At 39.2% G+C, this 19,843-nt stretch overlaps 1 protein-coding gene across 1 annotated transcript in view; it reads right to left on the reverse strand.

The window, feature by feature from the left end:
• LOC123508856 (glutamate carboxypeptidase 2-like) overlaps nucleotides 1-15,400 on the reverse strand; it is a 26,052-nt gene extending 10,652 nt beyond the window's left edge. Inside the window, exons 1-11 of the mRNA XM_045262825.1 lie at nucleotides 15,296-15,400; nucleotides 14,057-14,205; nucleotides 10,349-10,479; nucleotides 8,456-8,612; nucleotides 7,721-7,855; nucleotides 7,229-7,398; nucleotides 6,254-6,396; nucleotides 4,311-4,491; nucleotides 2,738-2,943; nucleotides 2,051-2,265; nucleotides 1,510-1,686 (exon numbers count right to left, since the gene is read on the reverse strand). Of these exons, the coding sequence (XP_045118760.1) occupies nucleotides 1,510-1,686; nucleotides 2,051-2,265; nucleotides 2,738-2,943; nucleotides 4,311-4,491; nucleotides 6,254-6,396; nucleotides 7,229-7,398; nucleotides 7,721-7,855; nucleotides 8,456-8,612; nucleotides 10,349-10,479; nucleotides 14,057-14,188 (1,647 nt within the window). The 5' untranslated portion in view covers nucleotides 14,189-14,205; nucleotides 15,296-15,400. The remainder of the gene's footprint in view (nucleotides 1-1,509; nucleotides 1,687-2,050; nucleotides 2,266-2,737; nucleotides 2,944-4,310; nucleotides 4,492-6,253; nucleotides 6,397-7,228; nucleotides 7,399-7,720; nucleotides 7,856-8,455; nucleotides 8,613-10,348; nucleotides 10,480-14,056; nucleotides 14,206-15,295) is intronic.
• Nucleotides 15,401-19,843: the final 4,443 nt, after the last annotated feature.

Genomic DNA, 19,843 nt, shown 5'->3' on the forward strand with positions numbered 1-19,843 from the left:
GTGATATCAGGGTGTTACAAATGGTTTTAGATTATACAATAGTGGTGGTAATGATGTTGAATGTTGTGTTTAGGTATTTCAATAGTGTCATTGATTTCTGGTGTTATTTATACTGAAACTGGTGCTTAAAGTATATCTGTAGAGTATCTGGTGGTGCCAGTAAGGACAGAGTGAGGTGAGCAGCTGGTGTTACGCGAGAATTTATATTTGTTTATATATTTGAAGAATTTTAAAAGTTCATATTTGTGTTTGTACGCGAGTCTTGCATTTTTAATTTTGAGTCAGAATACGCTGATGGTAAATCATTTATAGTATCCAGACTGGTAACTGCACGAAAATGACTTTCCATCTCAGAGAATAATGATTAGTGTATCACATTGTTAGAATGTTTTTTGTTCCTTTTATATTTCATGTTTTTTTTTTTTTTTTTATATATATCGTGAATGGAATAATGACCACATCTGACCACTGAACAATGAACTGTGGATGTACATAGGTAAGATAGCAAATTTTGGGAAATAATCAAATTTGATGCATCATTTTAATTAAGTTCACTAAAGTGCATTAGCTATAAGATGTAGATTGATTTTCTCCATCAAAATTACAGATTAATATTTTGTTTAATTTCACTATGAGGGGAGATGAAGACTTCACTGAATTGACATTTTAAGTTTGTTACTGTGTATTTTTTCTGTTCCTCTCTTAAAGAAGAGATAACTAATAAAATATCAGGATGTTTCTCTTACTAATGCTGTAATGAAGTAAGCATTTCATAGAATTGTTTTATTTTGATTGGAGCAGCGTTTGCCATTTAAGCGTAGTTGAGAATTTATTTGTTGATTCAGGCGTTTAAATATTATCAAGATCACCTAAAAAGAATTGTATTCCTGTTTCTTTTTAGCTTCTTGTATTTGATCCCTTCCTTGGCTGGTGTTTGTGGTGTTAACGAAGTCAGTCATGTAAAGATCATGTTAAAGCATATTTTTGTGTCGTGAGAATTGATATTATTGACATTAGTAGTGTTAAAAGTTCTGTCAAAGAAGTTTTAATGGTGTTTGTTGTGGTGTTAGTCGTAGTGATATTCAAGGTAATCTAGGATGTCTTGAGAATAATGTTATTGGTGTTAAGTATGATAATAGTGATATCAGCAATTACGGATGGTGTTGGTTGTGTGAACGGCAGTGTTTGTAATGTTATGGGTGACGTAAGATACATCAGAGTGGCGTCAGCTGGCAGTGATGTTATGGAGGACGCTATAAGTTACGTAAGTGATAACAGTTGCAGTAGTTGTCAAGGAGAGCCATCATTCCCGGGCGTGATAAGACCAGATGAGAAGAAGAGATAAAGAAACACGCGTGTCTCTGGGCAGTGTCGTGAGGTGGAAAATATGAGACTAGCGTGGCAGGAAAGAAAAAATGTCGCAAGTGTCGCAGTTCTCATTACGGCGCCAGCAGGAGGTCGAGGGGCGACGGGAGGAAAGGAGGAAAGGAAAGGCAGGACAGGACATACCAGGTTGATTTCCCACAACATGTAGGAGGTAGGGATTCCAATGCGCTGGTAGAAGGGCGCGTGTTCACTGGTGGAGCCCAAGTTGTAGTCAATGACATCAGGGGCAGCGGGGCGCTCTCTCTGTGTCCAGTGATCCCAGAGGTTCTGGTACCCCAGTGAAGGATCCGGTGCAGGGGACTGAGGGAGAGTGGTGATGCATCCTTTATTATTGGATTACTCAACAATCTTTTTACTATAATCATGTTTTTCTGTGACTCGTTTTTTTGTATTACCTATGCTTTTAAATATTGTATTGTCCTAGGAAAGACTAAATTGAGCTGATAGTCTTTTTTTCTGCATTAAGTGGCAAGTGCCTGTTGCTTCTTCTTTGTCACTTTTTCCATTAGCAAAACTTTTCTTACCTGTGTTACATATGCAAGACGTACAGTGGTTTCTATGACACGGAAAATCATATTACCTTTAGAAAACTCACCAAGTCCTCCCCTAACTATACATGACACTGCTTGCCCACCACTACCATGTGACGCCACTAGACACTCACCCTCTTTGCGGCCTCCTTGATGATTCTGTGCAGCATGGGCGTGGCGGACACCACCAGGTTGTAGGTCTGGATCACGGCGATGTCCACGTTGAGGTAGGCCACGGCACGGTTCTCGAATGTCTTCAGGTACTCTTCTACCATCTCAGTCGCGCCGAAAAACCCGAACTCTCCTGCGCCCCAAGACCCGAACACGATAGACCTCCGGGGGCGCCATCCTGTAGGAGTGAAGGATGGGGAAGGATAATCATTTTTTATTTTCTGACATATTCTACTCTTGTAAAGTCCACCTAAGAAGATTCCCCTCAGACGCTAAGCAGGAGGCACAAATGAGCATGAATTATCAATAAAAAAAAAAAAAAGTCTTCCACATCAACTCCTTACTCTTAGAAAATAAAAGAGGAACAATCACACAACCACATATTCAGCTTCTAATGGAAGAGTCAACTAGTATTCCCTGTCATCCATTCCTTTCGCTGGTAAACTCTGAAAGTCCCTGCCTGCTTCTGTACTTCCACCTTCCTCTGACTTAAACTCTTTCAAAAGGGAGGTTACAAGAGAAAGTGTTTTGACTAACCCTTTAGACTGTTTGGCTATCGACACTTCACTTGGCCTTTTTTTTATGTATCTTTTATTATTTCCCTTCGCCGGTGCCCCTCCTGTATATATAAGACTTCTTGCGTCACTCACCCTTCGTCAATAGCTTCCCATAGGCCCGCACAATCTCCATCATGACCGCCGTGCCTGAAGAAGGATCACAAGAGCCGTACGTCCAAGAGTCTCTGTGGTTCCCGACAATCACATAGCGGTCAGGCTCCTCGCTACCCCTCACCACTCCGACCACGTTGAAAATCGGGGCGACTTTCTTCTCGTTGTTGACCTCCAGTTTGACCTTCCTAGAGAGAGGGAGAGAGGGGCGGGTAAGTGGAGAGGAGTGTGAGAGTGAGTGACGATAGAGAGGGATGGATGAGAGAGGGAAGTGAGAAAGCCACGCGGAAGTGGTGAGAGGAAAGAGTTAGGAGGGATGCAGAGAGAGAGAGAGAGAGAGAGAGAGAGAGAGAGAGAGAGAGAGAGAGAGAATTAGAATAGAGAAATGCAGTGACAAGGACAAAGTGTTGGAATGTATGGTTGATTGCTTTTCTCTCTCTCTCTCTCTCTCTCTCTCTCTCTCTCTCTCTCTCTCTCTCTCTCTCTCTCTCTCTCTCTCTCCTGACTCATGATAAAATAGAGATAAAGTCTTGTATGACGGATGGCACACACACACACACACACACACACACACACACACACACACACACACACACACACACACCACACACACACACACACACACACACACACACACACACACACACACACACACACACACATAACATTCATCTCTCGTGCGAATTAACAGCCAACACGAAGGAACGCAAAGGAAGAACATACATTAGCATACAAATTGTCATTCACCATATGTTTCTCCCTATAGATTAGATTAGAGCACCATCACAAACACGTCCATACCGGTCACTGAGTTATTTTGGCCTTATCTTCCCTTTAAATCAACTACCAAGAGAGGAAGGTTCTTTTTAGCTACTCCAGTAAGAGGAAGAAGGCTGCAGTTATGAGGAAGGAGGTTGGGAGAGATAAGACACTGGTTTTAACCCCTTTAGTATTATGACGCGTTTCCTTATCCACTTTGCTTACTATTTGGTGATTTTATGCAGCTTCAGAAACTTATGTGGGGGATTAAAATAGTGAAGACTGAGGTAATTAATCTTCTGACCTTCATACACCCTTGCTAATGTCAGTAAAATGGCCTAATGGTGCACAAATCTTAAGGTAAAAATGTGTCCCAGTAATGAAGGGATTAAGGGAAAAGATGCTTGTTGAAAAAAAAATTAACTTTGGAATCAAGACAGAATTTAAGATTAAGAAAAAGAGGTTTGGAATCGAGAGAAAGGTAGATTGGAATAGACGGAAAAGAGGCTTGGAATTGAGAGGAACGAGACTGAAATGAAAAATAAGTGATTGACATTCTGAGAAGAGTATTGGAATTAAAAGAAAAGAGTGGAATTGAGAGAAATTGGCTGAAATTGAAAGGATAAACTGAGGAGAAAGAGGCTTAGCTTGAAAAAAAATGGAATTAAGAAGAGAAAAAGGGAAGGAATATGAAATGAAATGAGAGAGAGAGAGAGAGAGAGAGAGAGAGAGAGAGAGAGAGAGAGAGAGAGAAAGAGACATCCAGCTGGTCAGTCAGTCAGATAGTGTCACTCACCAGCCGGGACGTAGCATCTGAGGGCCCATCCTGTAGGTGATGTCCAGACCACCACGCCACTCCTCGGGTACCTCTGCCCCTCCAAGGTTGACGAGCAGCTTCCTGGCGTCTGTGTAGCTGATGGTGTGTGCTGGGATGCGGGGCAGATTTTCGTGGGCTTCGTCTATGTGGTGCGAGCCGTCTGTGGGGAAGAGAAGGAGCTATGAGTGTAAGGAAAAGGAAAATGGAGGTTTATGTGCGTTTTAGAAGTTTAATTGTTTTTTTTTTAGCTTGTTGGGGAAGAAAAAGAATGTTTGAGAGAGTTAGGAAGGATAAGGAATGTTTTAGAGTGTTTGGGAGGATAAGAAAGTTGAGAGTGTATTGGAGAAGGGAAGTGGATGTTTATGTGCGTTTTAGAAGTTTAATTGTTGTTTTGAGCTTGTTGGGGGAAAGGAAAAGAATGTTTGAGAGAGTTAGGAAGGATAAAGAATGTTTTAGAGTGTTTGGGAGGATAAGGAAGTTGGGAGTGTATTGGAGAAAGGAAATAGATGTTTATGTGTGTTTTAGATGGATGTGTATTGTTTTTAAGCTTGTTGGAGGAGGAATAAAGAATGTTTGAGTGAGTTAGGAAGGATAAGAAATGATTTAGAGTGTTTGGGAGGATAAGGAAGTTAGGAGTGTATTGGAGAAAGGAAATAGATGTTTGTGTGTTTTAGAAGAATGGTTTTTGTTTTCGAGCTTGTTGGGGGGAACAAAAAGAATGAGAGTGTTAGAATGGATAAGGAATGTTTGAGAGTGTTGGGAAAGATAGGAATGTTCGAGAGTGTTTTGGAGGATAAGGATGTTAGGAGTGTATTGGAGAAGGGAAAGGGATGTTTGGGTGCGTTGTAGAACTTTAATTGTTGTTTTTAAGCTTGTTGGGAAGGAAAGAAAGAGTGTTGAGGAATATAAGGAATGTGTTGGGGAGGATAACGGTGTTTGGAAGCGTATTGGAGAGAGGAAAGGGATGTTTGGGTGTGTTTTTAGAAGTTTTGTTGTTGTTTTTGGGCTTGTTTAGAAAGGAAAAGAATGTTTGAGAGTGTTGACGAGGATAAAGGTGTTTGGGAGTGTATTGTGGATTTAAAAGAACTGTTGAGTAGTTGGTGTGTGTGTGTGTGTGTGTGTGTGTGTGTGTGTGTGTGTGTGTGTGTGTGTGTGTGTGTGTGTGAGATCTCCATCTCATTAACGTAAGACTATAACAAGAAACCAAAATCATTTACGCAAAAAAACAACAACAACAACAGCATTACACACACATCAATAATAAAAAAAACAAGAGGAAATATATACTCAATGCACACATTTGGCATTCTAACCCAGCAAAAAAAAAAATAAAAAGGGAAGAGAAAAAAAAAAGACAAAACACGCTGACTGAAGAGCAGGAGAACACGTTAGATAAGACTCAGAAGATAAAAAAGTGACGTTTGCCTCTCAACACCACATGGGGCGGAGATCAAGGTTACATCACGAGTCACAGCTCTTATCAGTGACACTTCTAGGCCTTTTGTTGCTGAGTTAGGAGCCGATAAGAGTGGATATAACTGGTTAGGACCGGGTGGGGGTTGAGGCGGGAAAGTCAATGCGGTTGGGAATGGGAGGAATTCAGGAAAGGAGGAAAGGTATGGCATTTGAAAAGAATCAGTTTTAAAGGAATTCGAGAGGGCAGGGGATAGAAAGAGCATCATGGAGGGGAGACTTAACTCATACAGGGTCGGCAGGGGAGGGAGGATGGTTGGGGGGAGGGAAGGATAAAGGTGACGGGGTTAAAAGAATGAATTTTTATGGGGATTCGAGAAGGGAGTACAGGAGGGCGACGTGACGGCAGCAGAGAGACTATAGTGGGGCGTGGTGCGGAGATATGATAGAGGAGGGTTTAGAGTGCATGGAGGTGAGAGGGTGAGGGGGTGTAGGATCTCAGGGCTCACCAATGGATGGGTAGTAAGGGGTGGTGGGATCCCCGTCGCGCCACAGGACAGACCCTCGCTGGATGCCTGACTCTGGAAGCCAAAAGGTGCTGGGGTACGCCTCGCCGCCCTTGTGCCAGTCAGGGTGGTAGTCAGAAGGGTCCCTGGTGGCAGCAGATTGGGGAGGTTATGAGCTGTGTGATGGGACTGATTGCTTTCATTGTTTGCTCATTTCATTTGTATAAGAGTGATTTTGGGAATGAGCAATAAAAGAATGGAGGATAAAAGCCCCACTGAAGATGGAAGACACTTAAGAGAATTGCCTGCAAAAATATTCAAAGGTACAATGAGTGTTTTAATTGTTTTTACATACATACTCATAGTTAGATAGTTGGAATTGTTATGCAAGAGAGATTCTGGTCAAGAGCAAAAGAAGGACGGCAAAAAAAGCTCACTGAAGATAACACATCCAAGAGAGAATTGTCATGAAAAATAACCAGAATTACGAGATTGTGTTTAGACTGATGGTTAGATAGTAAGTGGACGTTTTTTTTTATCTAAATTTTGTTGCCCTTCGCCGGTGCCCCTCTTAAATAAAAAAAAAAAAAAACTAATTGAAATGCAAAATGCTTAGACTGATAAGTGGACTGAAACGACAGATTATGAAGCATCTACTCTTGTGACTTGTGGATAGTTCAATAGTTGTAATTTCTTAGCTAAGAGTCGACTACCATCAGGCTGTGTTTAAAAGTCTCCTTTAGTATTAAGTCTTCATTGCTGATTCCTTTCATTTCATTCCTCTGATATGGCCATAAAAAGAAAAAAAACCCTGTGAATTGATAGATTATGTTAAAAGACTAGCGGTATTTAGGGGATTAGATATGGTGGGAGTAAGAGCAGGTTAGTCACCTTCCTGAAACCACCACCACCACTACCACCATCACCTATTAATAAACACTCCTACTTCTCACGGTCTTTGAACTCAAATATACTCACGTGTACAAGATGACACCCGAAGCGTTGAACCTCTCCGCGTTGAGAACCTTATCTCCTCTAAAAATCTTGCCGAACTTAGCGATAACAATGCGCCCAGAGACATCCACTCCGGCCCTCTGCAGCTTCTCAAAGTCCTCGTAGAACCCATAATTAACGAACACTATTTCTTCCTGAGAGATAAGACGACGAGCTGTCAGTGATAAGGAGGCAAAATAAAAAAAATAAAAAACATAACACAAGGGAAAGTGAATGAATTGACAGATGAAGAGGAGGAGGAGGAGGAGGAGGAGGAGGAGGAGGAGGAGGAGGAGGAGGAGGAGGAGGAGGACAGGAGGACAGGAAGAGGATAGGAGGAAGGACAGACAGAGAGAGGGAGAGGGAGAAAGGAATGTAGGTGAGGAATGATAAAAGCAGGAATGCAGTTATTAGACAAGTAAGAGAGGAGAGGAGAGGCAAACATATATGTGTATGTGTATGTGTGTTTGTACTGACGGAGATGACAGTGGCAGAGGGCGAGAAAGCGAGGAAGGCTGGCGGGATTGTGTCATCGTAGTCCTCGCCCTTGAGTGCCTCCTCCAGGATGCTCGAGGTGAACTTCACGTTGCCCTCCTCATCCAGCAAGTACACCTGAGGATGAAACGCGAGGCCAGGGTGTCACGTGATGCTCGTGTGTTGTGCTTGGAACGAGGCGATTACTGTTTATGGGATGGCAATAATTGTCTCCATGTGCTAAAGAAATAGTGTAGTGGTGTAGGCGAGGCGATAACTTCTTCACTGAGTTGTTAGTATTTGCCGTGTTGTATTTGAGAATTGATGTAGTTTTTGTTTATCATAATTAACTGTTTGGGAGTTAACAGTACTTGCCTGAATGTACAAAACTGTAAAAGAAAGTGTAGTTTTTTTTTCTTTATTGGTTTTGCTGACTGTGATCTATTTTTGGAGGATGTTAAGGTTCCTTAATCTTGACATGTTTATACTAAGTTAAAAAAATACAAAAAACAAAGAGCAAATGTAGATAAATAAGTAAATAAATAAATAAATAAATAAATAAATAAAGGAAAAGTAAAAATTAAGAAGGAATTTTCGAAAACGAACTTTACGAAGTAAAGTAAAAAAAGTGAAAAGCAAAGAAAAATAAAGGAAAAGTAGAAATTTAAAAGTGATTTTTTGATATGTCCCTTGTTTATGTTTTCCTGTTTTGTTATATTTTATTGGGCTGCTGCTCACCTTGTTGGGCTTGTCAGCCTGGGGTTTGGAGAGCTGCACGTTGTATGGCTGCAGGAACACCTGGTCCAAGCCCTGCTGCAGCCACGCCTTGCGCAGGTGCTCGGCCTGGTCCAGGTCGTGCTTGGTGCCCGCCATGTGGCCCTGCGTCGTCAGGTATCTGTGGTGGGCCAGGCCAAGGAGTCACTCATTGGTGGGTGGAACGACTGGCTGATTAGCTGGCCGTTTGATTGTTTGACTGATTGAATGACTGATCGATTGGTTGGATGTTAATTGCTTCATTGGTTGATTGATTGAATTAATAAGTGATTGATTGATTTGTTGATTAACTAATTCATTGACTGGTCGATGGATGATTAAGTGATTGATAAATTAATTGATTAACTGATTAACTAACTGATTGACTGGTTAACTGATTGCGTGACAGATGTGGCTCATTATTTGATTCATTGACTGGTCATATAGAGCCGAAATACGAAATTAGGAAAGCATTTTTATAATAATTTCATTACAAAACATTTTTTTCGTATTTTCTCCAAAGGTATCATATATTATTCTTCACTCAAAGATAGTGATTACAACTTTTTCATATGTATCAAGAGGGAAGGTGTGTTGTGGCTTCGTCCTTTTGATCTCATGACGACAATCAGGAAGAAAAAAAAAAAAGACTAGTCAAAGCTTGAAAAAAGGTTCAAGAAAACATAAGAAGTCACTAGTTTTCACATATAGTGGTAGCTTAATTGAATAGGTGAAATAATCTTGTTCTAGGTGCGTGGTCACAAATTTATAAATGCGTACGATGGATGGAAATGTGCAAGTTTGTGTTATAGATGGACTGCCACGTGTAGGACTGATGACTTCTTGCAGACTCCCTTATTTTCTCATGTCATTTCCGAATTATCTCTCATATCTCTCAATGGCTTACCTCATCTCCGATATAGACAGTCTTCAACCCCACGCGGCTCATCAGTCACACCGTGTTCAGCCTGTATGCCTCTTATCTTATCATTGTCTAATTTTACTTGTGTTTGTGTTTGCGGTGTCATCATTATTGTCTGTGAAATCGAGGACGCAATCACAGAATATCAGTCTTTTTTTTTTATCTTCATTTTGCTGCAATCATCCATCTTGAAAAGCTCTTGTGCAATGTGTCTTTCTCTGCATTTAACTCTCTCCCCCTGATAACTCGTGTAGTCTCAAAAGCACCTTCACTATTTTTATCAACGAGTCACATTAGTTGCCTCGCCGTTATTGACCTCAGAGTGACGAAGTGGTCGGCATGTAGTGGTGGAAAATGACGTAGGGTGATCCGGAACTACGTAAATGTGAAGGGAGATTAGCAATAGTTTTACTGACATGAATTTTGAAAGACGGTTAGGTGAATGAATAGTGCTGAAGACTGGAGTAAGGTCTGATGATGATGATGATGGTGATGGTGATGGTGATGGTGATGGTGATGATACGTATTTCTTTAACCGGTAAATTTCACCTCATCATTCTAACCTCTGAACATGACTAGCCTTTCCAGACTTCATGACAGACGAGCTGGGAGAGTGAGCGAGTGAGTGAGCGAGGAGAGTGAGTGAGTGGGTGAGTGAATAATTGATCATTCCAGGGATATTATTACATTCCTTACCTTCCTGCCATAAGATTCTCTCTCTCTCTCTCTCTCTCTCTCTCTCTCTCTCTCTCTCTCTCTCTCTCTCTCTCTCTCTCTCTCTCTCTCTCTCTCTCTCTCTCTCTCTCTCTCTCTCTCTCTCTCTCTCTCTCTCTCTCTCTCTCTCTCTCTCTCTCTCTCTCTCTCTCTCTCTCTCTCTCTCTCTCTCTCTCCTCTCTCTCTCTCGTGACTCGATCCCTTCATCTCTTCATCCTATCACCATCATCTTCTAGACTCACTTTAGGTTCTTCCTTATATTAGACGCCTTCATCTCCCTCAGCAGTTCCCCACCGGCGGCCCCGAAGAGGTCATCTCCCTGGGGCTTGTACCACTGGTCGCCGTTCGTGGCAATCCTTCCCATGTGAGAGTCCTTGGGGTAAAGAGGAGTAAGGTATTGATGTCAGTGAAGGAGTACTTAGATAACTTTGCCAGGAAGGGTACAGGAAGTATGTTAATAGAATACGCCACTGCATGAAATCATAATAAGCTAGAGGTTTTTATATGTGTATTACAATATTAATATGATGCTGTAGTTAATTAAGTACGAGTAATTGTACCTTTCTTGAAGGGGTAAACATTAAATTACAATAAACTGAATACATCAGTACAACATTGCAAATAGATTATTGTTTATATAAGCATTGTGGAGTTAAAATTGCATGCAAGTGATGATAGATACTTAAAAATTTTCTTTATATTATTGCTCACGTTTATAAGATTTAGACATGAAATGTGTAGTAAGAGTATGAGTGAATAATGGAATAAAGGGAATTATTAAATTCACTATTGAAAAGTGATTATTAATTGTAATAATAAAAATAATTGTTACTTTAAAGTAATTTTAAACTGGAAAATAAACCAACATACTGATAAGACCGAACCTCCATTTGGCGTTACATTAAGTCCAAATATTTCTGATTAATTATTGAAAAGATTGATGGAAATAATTGACGCTTGGCTTATACGTAAATTATTTACGTGCACCAATAAACAATAAAATGAAGGAAAACCTGACGAAGAAGTAACATGACATTTGGACTCCACCACGCAGCAAACCTGTCTGTTCACCGTCTGTCTGAGTCTCTCCGTCTGTTAGTGTAGTATGTATAATCTGTCTGTTTGCATGACTTTTCCAAGCAAAAAACAATGGTATCTGTCTTTCAATCACGAACTGCATGCATCCTTTATCAAACCCACAGGCTGTGTGTGTGTGTGTGTGTGTGTGTGTGTGTGTGTGTGTGTGTGTGTGTGTGTGTGTGTGTGTGTGTGTGTGTGTGTGTGTGTGTGTGTGTGTGTGTGTGTGTTGTTACTGCTTCACAGTAATTATATATACAGCTTAACAGTCACGTACATACAGTCACGGCCTGGGCAGAGTTCCCTGTGTGTCCATTCACAACAAACAATTACATTTTTTTTTACATGCATATTCAGTTCGCTCTAATAACACTGCGAAAAAATAACAAAAGCTCTAAAAAATAGTCGTGCACTTTTCCCAGAGTTGTTGCGAGCTTCAAAATATTTGTTCGGTGTTCAACCTGGAGTTAAACGCTGTGCCGTGCCTGTGTGGCTGTGTGGCTGTTAGCTGTTAGTCGGCCAGTATAACAGCGCCAGTCTTTGTCCTTTACACTCTGGTTTCTGTCTCTCAAGGTCAGTAAAATGTGCTGCAAGTTAGCAATGATTCTGAGTGGCGCCAAATACATGTTGTTGTTTTTAAGAGATTCAAATATTCAGTTGCTTTGTCTTAGACCATGGTAATTGTCGAAAGTCTGAAATGATACTTTGGCTAATGTTAACTCCTTCAGTATCATGACTGCTTTTCATATTCATTTTAATTACTATTTGGCACTTTTTATACAGCTTTAGAAACTTAAGTGGGTATTAGAATAGTGAAGACTGTGGCCATTAATCTTCTAATCGTCTAATGATATACAGACTCGTGTTAAAATGCGTCTCAGTGCTGAAGAGGCTAAGAGCGTGAATTTGAGAGATGGCAGTGACAGTTGGAGTGTTCGAGTGTTTCTAGCTTTTTAGTACCTGTCGTTACATTTTTTGACCAGTAGATTGATATGGAGTAACTCAGATGAAGTAGTAAATGTCATGGCATCACTAGTAGTCATAAAGTTCAATTAAGATCTCAAAACTGTCCATCACATATTTCAGTTGCTTCTTGTCACCTTGTACTAATATTTGGCCTGTTTAACGCTATCACGCTGTCGAATACCCGAGGGCACCTTTAAATGATGAGCCTTTCGGTGCGTCTGCTAAATTATTGTTGTAAGCAGTAGTGGAAGTTTTAGTAGTAGTAGTAGCAGTAGTAGTAGTAGTAGTAGTAGTAGCAGCAGTAGGAATAGTAGTAGTAGTAGTAGTAGTAGTAGTAGTAGTAGTAGTAGTAGTAGTAGTAGTAGGTACTCATTTGTATATTCTATTTGTTTATCTATTTATTTTCCATTTTTGTTTATTTATTTTTTAACTTGTTAGGGCGGGCGCTGAACAAGGGCACGTGGATGAGGAATGTGTCTCTTAATTGCTTTACATATTTATTTATTTAGTTATGAAGTGGGAGTCTGAACAAAAGGCACACGTTGACAATGGATATATGTGTATGTGTTCCCGGTAATTGCTGCTCAAATAGAAAGAAATGCAGAGAAGCGAAGAGTACTAAACTGTTACGTGAGTCCAAGTGCGAATGTGTCTTGTTGCTTCCTTCTTGAAACAGTGAGAGTGATGTGACACAGGATGAGACACCGTTCCAAAATATGTCATTAGAAATTGAATATATTTAAAGAAATATTGCGATCTTAGAATTCAACTGTTAAGAGATAAGAGTTGGGGATGGAAACGTGCAGAGAAAGCTGTATATAAGAGGAAAAAATCCGATAAGCCCTTAAACAGAAATATTTAAGAATTTTCCTCAAAAGATCAGGAAAGTTTTCAAGTTTTCAGTATTTTTTTTTTTTATTTTGTGTGTGTGTGTGTGTGTGTGTGTGTGTGTGTGTGTGTGTGTGTGTGTGTGTGTGTGTGTGTGTGTGTGTGTGTGTGTGTGTGTGTGTGTGTGTGTGTGTGTGTGTGTGTGTGTGTGTGTGTGTGTGTGTGTGTGTGTGTGTGTGTGTGTGTGGAGGGAATTGTTTTGGCTCGCTTCCTTTTTCAAGCAGCATCGTCAAGACATTTATGTAATCAGGCTAATGAAGGAAGGGCAATTCTCTGTCGCAAAATACCGGCTATCTATTATACTTTCCCAGTCAAGTACTTGCAGAGAGGATGAGTCTAGTGGAACGACACACGATAACTCTGCTGTATTTCTAAACGACAGCAAATGCGAGCGCGACACTTACTACTTCTTTCGACTAAATGAAAATAATATCATCTTTCAGAAACAGAACAGACAGTACAATCTTCAAGACATATCATAGATTTACACCACGACATTTAGATTACATTGCAATACTCACCACAGCATCATGAATATATCACAACCTTGTATGACTTTTTAAATTGCGTTCTAATCTTGTACCTTCAACATTACCTGCAGAACTTGCACCACTGTATAGTAATACCTTCTAAAGTTGCACCTACTATATTATCACATCAAAGCTTCCACCACTGTCTAAAATTTCGTTTTAAACTTTCACTAATGTAAAAGATAAAATTGAAAACTTGCACCGCTCTGTATAATTACTCTCAAAACTTGCATTTCCACCAATATATAAGTACAAGATTACGTTTTAAACTTGCACAGTATATAACATTACATTAGAAAAAAAAAAACTTGCACCTTTACATACCCTAACACTCAAATCCTAAACTACAACACCTTCATAAACAACAGGGAAGTTAATAATGCATAAAACACATCTTAAACTTACACAACAAATAAATCGTTGTAGAATCTATCAATATATACTTCACTAGAGCTAAGGAGAAACAGCGACAAGGCATATACGTCTCACCGGAGGCATCATGCACTTGGGGACGACCGCGGTAGCAGGAGGAAGGGCGGGGATGCAGAGGGCCAGGAGAAACAGGAACGCAGGTGTGAGGGGGACACTGCCACGCCCAGGTGCTGCTCTCTCTCCCTTCATGGTTATGCAAGGCTCCGCTGAAACACAGGAGGGTGAAGTGTGAGTGTGTGTGTGTGTGTGTGTGTGTGTGTGTGTGTGTGTGTGTGTGTGTGTGTGTGTGTGTGTGTGTGTGTGTGTGTGTGTGTGTGTGTGTGTGTGTGTGCGCATGCATTTCATGACTACTACTACTACTACTACTACTACTACTACTACTACTACTACTACTACTACTACTACTACTACTACTACTACTACTACTACTACTACTACTACTACTACTACTACTACTACTACTACTACTACTACTACCGCCTAGGAATAATATGTTTTCGTGCAGTTATTCCGGCCAGTTTTACATGTTTTTCAGTCAATTGATGTGATATGTATTGGACAATTTATGCCAATTAGTCAGTCAAGCAATGGATGGCGGGATATGCAGCAGCTAAAGAAGTAGTCTTAGTGTTAGTGCCAGTAACAACACCAATAGTAATAGTGGTGGTGGTTGTAATAGTAGTAGTAGTAGTAGTAGTAGTAGTAGTAGTAGTACAAGAAGAAATATATGCATTAGTTACATTGTAATTAATGGTCACACAAGAATATGCCTTCAGTTTTACTTTTTTTGTTAATTAACCACATTTTTTCACCGGATGTATCGGCAGTGACAGTAACAGTAGCAGCAGTTGTAATGGTGACAGTAATCGCATTGTTATTTTTACTATCATCATTATTGCTATTGTTATTGTTATTATCATTACTATTACTATTGTTATGATTATCATTAATTATAAATTTTTAAGATTATTATTTATATTGCCATCATTATATTATTATTATTATTATTATTATTATTATTATTATTATTATATATCATTGTTATTGTAGTTAGTAGCAATGGAAGTTGTAGTGATTATAGATGTTTTAGTAGTAATGATAGTAAAAATAGTGGTAGTGATAGAAGTAGTAGTAGTAGTAGTAGTAGTAGTAGTGGTAGCAGTATAAATGAAGATAGATGAATCAGTATAGTTGTAACACATGTATATGTAAGTTTGGCATTACTATTTCTGTGGCGCATGGCAAAGATTCACGCCTTGGAAAGTGTACAGTAGAGAGGCGGTTTTGGCTCATTACTTCGTCAGAAGATGGAATGTTGGAGCTTCTTGCTGGAGGCGGCGAGAGAGGCAGCAAGGTGGTCAGAGGCAGCCGGTCAACTGAAGATACAGGGAACCGCGCTTCTGGTTAAATAGAACAAGAGAGGGTTAGATAGGGTGCTTAATCTTTGATCTGTTGCTAGCTACTCTCTGAAGCCTTGCCTGTCTATAGCCTCGTCCTCATTACTTTAACAAAATACTCCTTGTCTAGCTTCCTTTTTTTTTAGGAGAGGGATTGTAAAAGGAAGTTTTTCGTACCTTTTGTGTTTTGGTTTGTGGTTACGTAAATGAAGATCATGTTTTGATGTTATGATTCTTTGACGATCAACACTTGAGTTATATAACGTGTGATAACAGCTTGGCTCTTATCCTCTGTGTTTTGTAAAGACTGTCGACACTGCGCGTCTCGACCTTAGGTGTCCTTTTGTATTTTTTTTTTTTATATTTATATGTTTAGCATTCTTATTTTTTCTATTTATTGACTGAAATGAAAATGACCGTATTGGTGTTTTCGTATATTTTAAGCGTTTCATCATATAATCCCTTTTTGGTAGGTTTCCCTTGATTTTGAAATTTGTCTTATGAAGATAAATGATTGTGTTCTTAAGTAATATAGATTTGAATAGTAACACACACACACACACACACACACACACACACACACACACACACACACACACACACACACACACACACACACACACACACACACACACACACACACACACACACACACACACACACACACACACACACACACACACACACACACACACACACACACACACACACACACGAGCCAATACAACTCATCATTTATTGTCACTACCATATCACTAATTAACTCCAGAAAAAACACTCTTCGATCCACTTCATGACATTTTTTCGAACCCCGCAGCTTCAGGACACCACCGGCGGCTCTGTGCTCACCTGGTAGTGGTCACATTCGTTTAGGAAGGTAACCTGAACAAGGTACATCAAGGCTAGACTTTTGCTGTGGTTAGGGATTAATTTCTTAAAAATATTTCTCGTTATGCGTATGTAGCATGTCAAAATTTGTCAGTGTAATTCTCAAAATCTTCATGTATTGCACCATGATTATCTTTTTATACTATGGTTATCTTACGATGGTAATAGTAAAAAAGAAAGTGTATGTTATAATGATAACTTGTAAATATTCTCGTCAAAGCAGGAATGATAGAAAGTTCTCGATGATGAATGTGGATGTTTTATGTATATCTATAATTCTGCTCTTATTATTAATGAATGATGCTAGTGAACAATTCTAATAGCCAAGAGGTCAACGGTTTGCATTAAGTTACAGGGATAGATTGTGGCAGTCTGCCTTCATGCCTTACTGTCTGTTAATGTAGTAGAGGATAGCTGTGTGATCTCAGCCACGGAGCATTGATCTTGCAACACGGCAGACAAGAAAGGCAAACAACCCTGCTCTTGTGTGCGTGTGTGTGCGTGTGCGTTCTGATTCTCTCGTGTGTGTGTGTGTGTGTGTGTGTGTGTGTGTGAATGAAATCGGAAATCTTCTATGACACACATTAAAAGTAAAGCAAACACATGGTCAAAGAAAACCAGTCGTGCTTGTCCGACTTATCCTGCTTTGATTTATATTCTGACCCTGATTGCGAGAACTTCCTTGCTGTAGAGCTTAGTACTTCTGGGTATCCATAAATAGACAAGCGTTGCATAGTACGTGTGTTTGTGTGCCATTATTATCAACCAAAAGATTCCCCGTCCTTGATCCTTGTACCTTGTCCTTCTTATTTTATTATTCTCTTCTTCCTCCTTGCCATTTGTATCTTCCGCGTTCATCTCGTCCCCGCCCTCGTTCTGATTATCATTTTCTATACTTTTTCGTCAGATTATAATTGCTTATTTTCGCTTACACACACACACACACGCACACGCACACGCACACACACACACACACACACACACGCACACGCACACGCACACACACACACACACACACACACACACACACACACACACACACACACACACACACACACACACACACACACACACACACACTTACAAAATATGAAGATGGAACGATAAAAAGATAACAAAAGAAAAGAAAAGAAGGAAGGAAAAATGAGAATGGTGAACAGAAACACAGGAACACAGGAGCAATTTTCTTTATTAAAAAAACTTGATGCGAAGAGAAGAGGAAGACCAAGAAGCTGGCATGATCTACACGAAAAGTGGGTTATAAATATTTTAGAAACTGTGACCTTGGAAGAGCGGAGACCTACACACACACACACACACACACACACACACACACACACACACACACACACACACACACACACACACACACACACACACACACACACAGTGACACGTGTATTATGTAAGATTTTTCTCTGCTTTCTTTTGTATATATTTTTTTAATTTTTCTGCATCTGCTATTCTCTACGACCTACCTTAATTCTTTACCAGTGACGCAAAAGAGAAGAAAATAACGTAAAAAGTAAAGTTTGGCAAGAATAAAAGAACAATGGATATAACCAGGAGAAGAAACTAAACTGAAAATAGGACACTTGAAATTTTATCCTCTAGCCTTCCTCTACCCGAGACACACAAAGGAAAAAAAATGTGTGAAAAGAATTATACTTGCGCATATTTATATTTAGAATTAGCTTGAAAATGACCATGAAAGTGAATAAGGTAAAAAGAACACCTTCTCAGTGCAAGGTGTGAGATGATTACTTTTGAAATAAGCAGTGAGAGAGAGAGAGAGAGAGAGAGAGAGAGAGAGAGAGAGAGAGAGAGAGAGAGAGAGAGAGTGTGCATGTGTGCGTGTGTGTGTCATCGACTTGACCTTCAACACTGTCCTTGTTATTATTCTCTCTCTCTCTCTCTCTCTCTCTCTCTCTCTCTCTCTCTCTCTCTCTCTCTCTCTCTCTCTCTCTCTCTCTCTCTCTCTCTCTCTCTCTCTCTCTCTCTCTCTCTCTCTCTCTCTCTCTCTCTCTCTCTCTCTCTCTCTCTCTCTCTCTCTCTCTCTCTCTCTCTCTCTCTCTCGAATCGCCATGCACAAGGACGAATCCTTTATTGCCTTGCCTATTAACTTTTATTGCGACCTTTTGATTTTTGGGCGCCACTCACTCAGAACTCTACGCGCCTGGCTTGCCTCGTTATATGGAGCAGCCAACTTTTCGTGAGCCGGTGTAGGTGATTCATAAAGCTTTGTATGTAGAGGCGCTGTTTGGCATGACTTTACTACTTTAGAGATAGATTTTAGAAAGCCTGGGGTGAATTTTTACGAGATTTTACTAAGTTTTTTCTTCTTCTTTTTTTATTTATTATTATCATTGTTTTGGGTTAGGTTTGAAATGGTTGCGGGTTTTGGGGTTTAGTTTATGGGATTGAGTTTATTGATTTTTATGCTTTTGAGGTTTTGTGAAGTGTTTTCAGTTTTTTTTTTTTTTAGATTTTTGGTGTTTTCTTTTTCTTTTTTCTTCTCCTTCATCATCATCATCATCATAATCATCTTCTTCTTCTTCTTCTTCTTCTTCTTCTTCTTCTTCTTCTTCTTCTTCTTCTTCTTCTTCTTCTTCTTCTTCTTCTTCTTCTTCTTCTTCTTCTTCTTCTTCTTCTTCTTCTTCTTCTTCTTCTTCTTCTTCTTCTTCTTCTTCTTCTTCTTCTTCTTCTTCTTCTTCTTCTTCTTCTTCTTCTTCTTCTTCTTCTTCTTCTTCTTCTTCTTCTTCTTCTTCTTCTTCTTCTTCTTCTTCTTCTCTTCTTCTTCTTCTTCTTCTTCTTCTTCTTCTTCTTCTTCTTCTTCTTCTTCTTCTTCTTCTTCTTCTTCTTCTTCTCTTCTTCTTCTTCTTCTTCTCTTCTTCTTCTTCTTCTTCTTCTCTTCTTCTTCTTCTTCTTCTTCTTCTTCTTCTTCTTCTTCTTCTTCTTCTTCTTCTTCTTCTTCTTCTTCTTCTTCTTCTTCTTCTTCTCTTCTTCTTCTCTTCTCCTCTTCTTCTTCTTCTCCTCTTCTTCTTCTTCTTCTTCTTCTTCTTCTTCTCTTCTTCTTCTTCTTCTTCTTCTTCTTCTCCTTCTTCTCCTCCTTCTTCTCCTTCTTCTTCTTCTTCTTCTTCTTCTTCTTCTTCTTCTTCTTCTTCTTCTTCTTCTTATTCTTCTTAATATTATTATTATTCTTATTTACTAATTATTATTCTTCTTATTATTATTATTATTATTATTATTATTATTATTATTATTATTATTATTATTATTATTATTATTATTATTATTATTATTCATTATTTATTATTATTATTATTATTATTATCGTTATTATTATTATTATTATTATTATTATTATTATTATTATTATTATTATTATTATTATTATTATTGTTATTATCATTTTATTTTCTTAGTATGTTTTTTTCGTTTCTCTTTCTTCTTTACTCCTTTTTTTATTTCTTTTTGTCTTCCTTTTTTCTTTAATTTTTCTTTTCTTTTCTTTTTCTTTTTTTCTTCTTCTTCTTCTTCTTCTTCTTCTTTTTTTTCT

Source organism: Portunus trituberculatus, chromosome 25, assembly GCF_017591435.1.
Source record: "Portunus trituberculatus isolate SZX2019 chromosome 25, ASM1759143v1, whole genome shotgun sequence".
NCBI classification, from domain to species: domain Eukaryota; kingdom Metazoa; phylum Arthropoda; class Malacostraca; order Decapoda; family Portunidae; genus Portunus; species Portunus trituberculatus.